Raw genomic sequence first — 8369 nt, forward strand, 5'->3', positions numbered from 1 at the left:
TTTGCAGAACAAGTCAGAAGATACGAAAACAAATTCTGAGATGACACGGGATTGTGAAGAAGTCCAAATCAGGTGGTCTTAAAAAAGGGGCGGTTCCAATGCAGTGGCCTTTTAAGAGGAAGCTGAGACAAAATGTCCAATACAGTGGAACCCCCCTTCTAAGACACCCCTCTTAAAATGAAGCAAGTAAAAAATGGGGGTAATTTTACACAGGATATGAACAGAAAGTCTGAGAAAACAAGGTCTTGGGGGGGCTTAAAAAGGGAGTTCTACTGTACCATGACTTGTAGTAGTACAGTTACCACTCCGTGTAAGTATTATCACAGAATACCATGACATTGTGCAATCTACACCACCCCAGTGTTCAATTAAAGTCACATTTCTCCTTGTGAAAACATCTCACAATCTCAGTCAAATCTAGCAAGGCTCACTTGTATTTGGTAAGAACATACCTTGAATTTGTCACAGGCCAACATTCAAAATGCTGACTGCTTGTGCTTGCTAAAGCCAAAAGTCGCTTTTACAAAACTAAAGCTTTGCCATGGCTGAAAGTGAGACGGTGAGCCAAACATTTTTTATAAAAAGAAATGTGCCTTTAAAATGATGGTTCATTCTTGAAAAGTCATAAAAAAGTCAAATATGGGAATCACTACACAAGAATCACACTCATTTGATCTTTTTCTAAAGACTCTTCCACACATGATACATTGCAGTGTTTTAGTGATGTGCAGTTCCTAGGCCTCGGTCTGTCTTCTATCACGTACAAATACAGTGGAACACCCCTTTTAAGACTCCCTCCCTTTTAATAATCTGTTTTCTGACTTTCTGTTCATAATCTCTGTAAAGTTACCCCCAGTTTAAGACTCCCTCCTTCTTAAGACCTCATTTTTTTTCCATTTTTGGGAGATCTTACAAGGTGGGTTCAACTCACTTTTGAATCCAGGTCTAACTGACATTTTCTTTTCTACATCACTGTGCCTGAACCTGAATTTGAATGGGTTGGGTCTACCAGAATAATGAATGATTTGCCAGCACTGAAAATAATATTTTGATTAAATGTTGGCAACTGACAAACCGCGAACTGGTGAATTATCTCCCCTAGACAGTGCCTGGTAAATTGCACACCATCTTTAGCCCTGGATCATGATCACAGGCAATGTTGAATACATTTTGAGAGGAGTTGCCAACTGAAAAACCGCTAAGTTAAGAATTACCTCCCCTTGGCAGTGCCCAAGGACGTATCACCTTAACTTACAAAATAAGGTGAACTGATTTAAGTGATTCAAACTTCTAATTTTTGACAACAGAATGACAATACAAATATTGATTTTAAAACATGATACATAGAGTGGAAAAAGGAAAGAAGATCATGTTATCCATGGGGTGATTTGTCCATGATCCAAGCCTTCACACCCAGCAATCTCTCTGATGTGTCACTTGTCCTGTGGATTACCAGCTCCACATGCAGGGAAGAATATGAAAGATTACACCGAATAGCCTTGAATTTCATCACTGTTTCCTCACGCACAGTGTTAGGGTCAATGATAGCACAACACTTCAATCAGCATACCACAGTCCTCTCTAAATGATTCAGAAATGTCACCAATTTTGTTTGAGAGTACACTATCCGACATGTTTGGAAACCAGAGAATGGCAATGTCCACAAGGATGGAGCCTCAGCTCCAGTAGAAAATGAAGACATTTCTGTAGCAGCTGCTGTCGTTACCACTTCAGTTGTGTTGTCAGTCCAGGATTATGCCCAGCTACTTGTAGTTGTACTTCTGAACCACGCAGGCTTGCCTCAGGCACTGATAAGCAGCGGGTCATGAGGGGTGGGTGGGGGGGTCGAGTGTCCTGCAATTTATTCCACCGCTGCTCTGTGCTTGCTGTCATCACTCGCCACCATGTCGTCATATCCTCAGATCTGTAACCAATAGCAGACATGCATATATATAGCTGATAAAATTGTTTGCAAGTTCTACTTCTTTAATCTTGAAACTGAGTTTTGTCAGGCTTCTAGCCATTCAAACTGTTCAGCATGGGAAACCCTGAAAATGTGCAAAACACGCCAACTGACTTAGTTTGATGGTCAGACACCACCGACTGTTCAGTATGGGAGACCCTACCAGGCACCCTGCACATTAGCTGACTTAGCTTGATGGATTATGGAAGCACGCAAGCCACCCCACCACAACACGGTATCAGTTTCTGGGGGCAGTTACTTACCTCACATAAGTGACATGACTTTATTGTTCAAATTTATTGTCATAGTACAATTACACCACTTGACAATACCTGGAGACAACTTGACTATGATATTCAATTAATCAATTTTAAAAACAAAGCAAACACCTTAAACTTATGCGAAATGCGAATTTGACAGTTATAATACTCACTAGCCTAAAATTACAATTACTAAACAGACCACTGATGAAGCAACAACATGAAGCAAAATGTATCAACATATTTTTTTTCCAAATCACACACTCAGCATACAGCAAAGCTAATTCGACGCTCCTTTTGTGTCCTGTGGGATCTGTACAGTTAGTCACTTGCAAGGACATGAACATTAATTTGAGTGTTATGATGAAAATACATCAAGCACAATGAACTATAAGCTCATCCAGGCATGTTGTGTGTTACTACTGTTACACCCCACAAACATCTGCAATACACTAATAAAGTTAGTGTACATTAAAGGAGACACGAAGCATAAAGTCAAGTAAACATGATGATCCTCCAGATTCAGGGAGACTGTTGAAGATGATATCAAGCACTGACCTGTGGAGAAAACTTGATTATGACATCCATTCAATCAATAAATAAACAACAAACTACAACCAGAAAAGGATAGAGCACTTAATTTAATTAAAAGCAAAAACAAGGAGTCAAATGTGTTTTGCTACTGATTCTTTATTTCAATTGCATTAATTTAAAATAAAACATGACAAATCTTATGCTCCTGTACATAACTTCAGATTTAGCGCCAATTCAAGGCTCACGTATGTGAAACTATATGTTGAACACACACACATGAAGATGAGATTTTTTAACTTTGGAATTCTCATGCAATACATGTACAAGTAAATTGTAATGCATAGGAATAAATCTTAACACACACACTCACACTACATACTCGCATCACATATATTACAGCACACATATAGTGTTCTGCTACTGATTCTTTATTTCAATTGCATTAATTTAAAATAAAACATGACAAATCTTATGCTTCTGTACATAACTTCAGATTTAGGGCCAATTAAAACACCAGACACAGAATCTAATTAACGCATCCACACCTAGTTGTGTCACTGTCATGGCTTGCATATCAAATTCTTCAACAAACAGAATATTGTTAAGTGCATTTCAAATACAAAGACAACAACACAGCAAACTCGCAATCTCTCAAAAATTCCATTTACACTGAAATTGACACCCAGCAGGGTTTGTGGTCCGAGTACCAGGATTCAAGTACACCTCCTAGTATTGCAGACTCAGGGAGATTGGTGAAGATCAGATCCAACACTGAGCCATAGTCTGTTGTGGGTTCAGTAATGAGCTGACGCAGACTGAATTCCTGACACAGCTGTTCGAGTGGTTTTGACAGTCTGTCAGAGGCATCACTGTTGAAGTCTCCTCCCATCACAACATAGGGTTGACTTGCTAATACCCTGTGAAGAATGGTCTCAAGTTCAGTACGCAGTGCGCTGGTTTTCACACCCGGAGGACAGTACACTCCCACTACACTCAGCCCTGCAATTCTGCTGCTGGCGTCAAGCACTGTAACTTCTATGCTGTGATTGCAACTTCGGCTTGTAGCTGTGTTGGAGGTAGACAGCAGACTGTCATCACGGATGTACACTATTGTGCCAGCATGTGGACGGTGAGTTTTGGTTGGGGCAGGGTTTCTCTCAAGAACTTTGAATTCAGGGAGACTGTAGTGCTGTGGTTCATCTTGTTCTTGTTCCCAGCTTTCAAATATGAATAACATTTCAGCTCGTAACAGATTTCTTTCAAGGCGGAGATCTCCAATGTGTTTGTGAAGAGAGCGACTGTTGTGAAAACCTATGAGAAATCCATTGCTGGCAAACTGCTGTAGGTCGCTCACACACCACTCAATGGGCTTCTTCCGCAATCGTTCCATCTCGGTCTTGACATCAGGTGACACTCTGATCTTGTTTGGGTCAAAATCAAGAAGATGGAGGCCGCCCAGAGTTTTGGCTCTGCTGAGTGCCACATACACTAGATGGTGTTGTGCCATACCCTGGAAAGACACCGCAACTTGTTCAAGAGTTGAACCCTGTGACTTGTGTACTGTGATTGCAGAGCAAGCTGTCAACGGAAACTGTTTACGAAGCACTGCAACATTTTCTCGTTTTCCAACACGAAACTGTTTGACGGCATGAAAGATGGGAGTCCATGTGGAGCTGATGGCTGGTGTGTAGAGTTGTTTGTTTCGGTGGCGGGTCTTTTCACCAACACTCTCTTCATCAAATTCTATCCATACAACCGACACATGTTCTGGCTTCTCACTGCCTTTGTGTCCAACCTGTCGTAAGGTGCCAGAAGCTCCATTCGTCAGACCATCGCTGATGTCAACATTGTGCACCAACATGAATCTACCGCCCACTTTGAGAGTCAAGTGTGATGGAAGACTCTGCGTTTGTTGCACTGTCATATCACAAGCTTTGTGAAGTATCTCGGTTTTCAGTGCAACACTGATGTCACCCATCACACTGTCCTTGGCTTCCAGCAGAATCTCCGAAGACTGGAGAAGGGCAAGACTTTTGGTGTTTTGCTCAGTGACGAGACGACGGCTGGTGAACAGGTGAAGCATGTTGTCCGGGATACTGGATTTGACAACACGGGACTTGATGAGGCTTGCATCTTCTTTGGTGTGGCATCCCTCCCTGATCCTGTTTAGAGCTTCAGCAAAGGTTCTGTCATCTTTCTGCCGCATCACCTGGGTCAACTCGAACATCTGGAACAGCTCCTGCCAGACAATTGGTGCTAGTGCTTCGTATGGTCCACGACTTGGCTGAAATACCCAGCGATCCATGACTGGTCTCAGCTGGAATAGATCACCAACAGCAAGGACACTTACACCACCAAACGGCTTGCTGCAACCCATCAATTGTTGCAGACGCTGACTGACAAAACCCATCATGTTGGCACCAACCATGGAAATTTCATCAATGATCACCAATCGCAATTCTGCTAGAGTTGACCGAAGTGTGTTCAAGCGACTGGCGTCAAGTTTCACGTAATCACTGAGACTCTGGTTTGCAGGGAGGCAGAAGGCTGTGTGTAGTGTCACACCTCTGATGTTATAGGCAGCCTTGCCTGTTGGAGCGGCAAGAAGTACCCGAAGGCAATCTGGATTGTCTCCAGGGCGACTGCTTAGGTAACGGACAAGGGCATGGTAAATGGCCAGGACACAGCGACTCTTCCCCACACCTGCACCTCCAGAGAGAAAACAGTGGAAGGGTTCGCATGCAGATAGACTGCCACTACACTTTGTCTTCATCCAGTGCAGTATGTGATAGAAGAACGTTTGCTGACTGCAATTCAGTGATCTTACCATTGCATCAAATTCTTCATTTGGTATCCTGTTCACTATACGGTCGTGAGTTATGTCGGATGTAGCATGACAACCCAGGTCAAGACCAATGTCATACTGTCGGTGCTGTTCAGAGTCTGGTTGGAACGCTGCATTGATGGTACTCTCTGTGTTGTATTTCTCGTGGCGGCTCTCCATGTCTTGTGCTTGTGGAGCCACCCCATCCCATGCTTCCTCATCAATGCCATCCTTCTGCACCTGTTCCACAGCCTGGTCCACAGCAGTAGCATTGGTCTCAAACTTGCTGCTGACTTCGAACACTGTTTCTTTCATTTGTTCAAATCTCTCATGGTATGTCCCACACCCACCAATGATATCCTTGTCCTCGTTTCGCCATGGTATGTACAACATCAGCTTCTCTCTGTAGTGGTTTTCTGAGTCAGACTCCAGAGAAAAGCGAACACAGCGCAGAACTTTTGGTTTTCTCCGGTGGTGCAAGACTTTGCCATCAGGAAGTTTGTACAGGTGACCAGAAGAAGAGTCATTGTTCCAGATGTTGTCGGTTGCATCCTCCTCATATTCACCTTCAGGGAGGAAATCCTGTTCCTTCTTCTTGGTGTTCTTACCTGTTCTGCTGCTTGATCCTGCCTTTCTCACGTCGTACGAAGTAGCAAAGTCTGCAAGACAGATGTTTTCCAACTCCTTTGGTCTTTCAGAGTACCTGTCGATCAGGCTTGTGAGAGTCACATCTGTGTCCTCATCTTTCATTGCTTCAAGCATGGTGGAATTCTTGAGCAGACCAACTCGCTGGCAGGGGGGTGATGTGTTGACAAAAATCACATCCCTTGTGCATCGGGTCAAAGGCAGCTGCATCAGGAGGTAGACAGCTTCCTGGGCAGACACTTCGCAGTGGTTCAAAAACTTGTTCGCAATGTGTCTGACTTTTTGTTTGACACTGTGGTTGCCACGTTTTGCCTCATCATCAGCGTGTTTTAGAAGATCGCTCATGCCACGCTGGCTCTTGCTGATGTACGTCACAATATACATTCCACAGGCATACTCATCCAGGACAAATTGCACATCTGTGTTGGCCATCCACACCTGAGCGAGAATATCATTTCTGCTGTTCATGCGTGTCGCTGATGGTTCGCGTTGCAAAAAGATCTTGGTGCTGTCAATGTCAGAACGAAGTGCAAGGATGTACTGATTCTCATCAATGCCGACTCGCGCCAGAAATTCTTCAAAAGAAATGTTCTCACCCAGTTTCAACTGGCTAAGTTCTCTTTTGATGGTTCTCAAATTTTCTGTGATGCCAGAATTATCCTTTGCTTCAGACTGAGTCAGTGGACGGAGCATCATAGTTTTTGACATGGGAGGAAGAGGAAAACCAAACCTGCACACGTGTTTTCCACCTTTCTTGCATGACTTGGAATGCTTGTGTTCATGCAGGCTCGAAACGTTCTTCAACTCACCCTCTTCATGCCTCTGACATGTCAAGTGTTTATCAAGAAATGCCACCACATCTTCGTCAGAGTCTGTATCAGCCTTTGGTGCATCTTCAACCCAGATCATACAGTGAATGTGAGGGGACCCCCGCTGCTGAAATTCTACTCTGAAAAAGTGGTCCGTCACTTTTCCAAGAGGCTGCAGATCACTCAGGATGACTTTTCTGAACAAGACCTGAACTCTGTAGTCAAAGTGACGAGCGCAAGTCACAGGATCTTTTTGTATAAGCTGCGACTTCTCCTGCCAGGTCAGGTTCTCAAGGTCATCATCAGTGGGGTCTACACTGTGCTCCATGCGGTAGAGGACACGGAGAAGATCAATCCACCTTGTTTCAGCAGCAGAAAATGTAGCAAAGAAAGTTGGTCTACCAAGCTGCCTAATCATAGCAAAGAGATCCTTCTGTTTCGCTTGCCAGTACGGGGGAGAGGATCGCAGTGTTTTGAGGACACGATACCCTTGATCCTGGCGCAGAAGATCTTCAATGGCACCATCTTTCCTCAACTGCCCTGCAGTATGGCCTGTCTTTGCTCCTTTCACTTTCCGAAGTGCTGTTGTGGCTAAATCTCGAATCTGTAACATCTGTAGTTTCTTCAACTTGAAAAAGATGTTTGCAATGGAGTGGGCAGCACGCCGGTCAGCACTTCTTAGCTCAGCCTTGCAGATCTTACTGTAGGTGAGGGGCTTCATTCGATCACTGTTATCAACACGTCGTTGGCCGCAAAATATGGTTGGAAAGGATTTCTCCTCACAATCTTTATCCATGAACAGACCAAGTGGATGTTTACCCCTCACCTGGTGCTATGTTCAGTGCTGCCTGGCCATCGGTTGTAAAGTCGTTGGGGTGCAGAAGGGTGTCACGACATCCACCTCCCAGTTCTGCCTCTTGACTGGTTTCTACCCATTCTTTGTCTTCATCATCTTCCCCGGTGTTATCTTTGTCATTAGCAGGTATGTTTTCCTCCTGCCACTCCTGAAACAAATCTGCATACTCTTCTTGCAGATTGCCATCTTGGTCTTGTTCTGGTTTGTTGTTGTCTTTCACTGTGCCAGAAGAAGCTTGATCAGTTACCAAGTGCTCAGGGTCTTGTGGCGGTACATTAGAACATTGCTTCACACTCACAGCATCACATTCAGGTTGTTTGCCTCCGTCACATGAGTGTGCATGGTTGGTCTTCTCACCTTGGATACAACTGTCATCATCTGCACTGTTGATTCTGAACTCAACCGACTCTGCTCCCTCCCACTCTGGTTTGAACCAAGAAGGATCGAGCTTAATACCCTCTTCCCTGAACAGGACACT

General features: G+C 44.0%; 1 protein-coding gene across 1 annotated transcript; it reads right to left on the reverse strand.

The window, feature by feature from the left end:
- Positions 1-3421: 3421 nt before the first annotated feature.
- On the reverse strand, positions 3422-7756 carry LOC138954212 (uncharacterized). The gene has a single exon (XM_070326108.1). It carries the CDS (start codon positions 7754-7756, stop codon positions 3422-3424), a length of 4335 nt encoding a protein of 1444 aa, XP_070182209.1.
- Between the last annotated feature and the right edge of the window lie 613 nt (positions 7757-8369).

The sequence above is a fragment of the Littorina saxatilis genome, unplaced genomic scaffold, assembly GCF_037325665.1.
Source record: "Littorina saxatilis isolate snail1 unplaced genomic scaffold, US_GU_Lsax_2.0 scaffold_556, whole genome shotgun sequence".
Lineage (NCBI taxonomy): Eukaryota > Metazoa > Mollusca > Gastropoda > Littorinimorpha > Littorinidae > Littorina > Littorina saxatilis.

What these genes read in the sequence shown, in the direction of transcription:
- LOC138954212 (XM_070326108.1), bottom strand. Translation starts at nt 7,756, where the DNA reads ATGAAGCCCCTCACCTACAGTAAGATCTGCAAGGCTGAGCTAAGAAGT.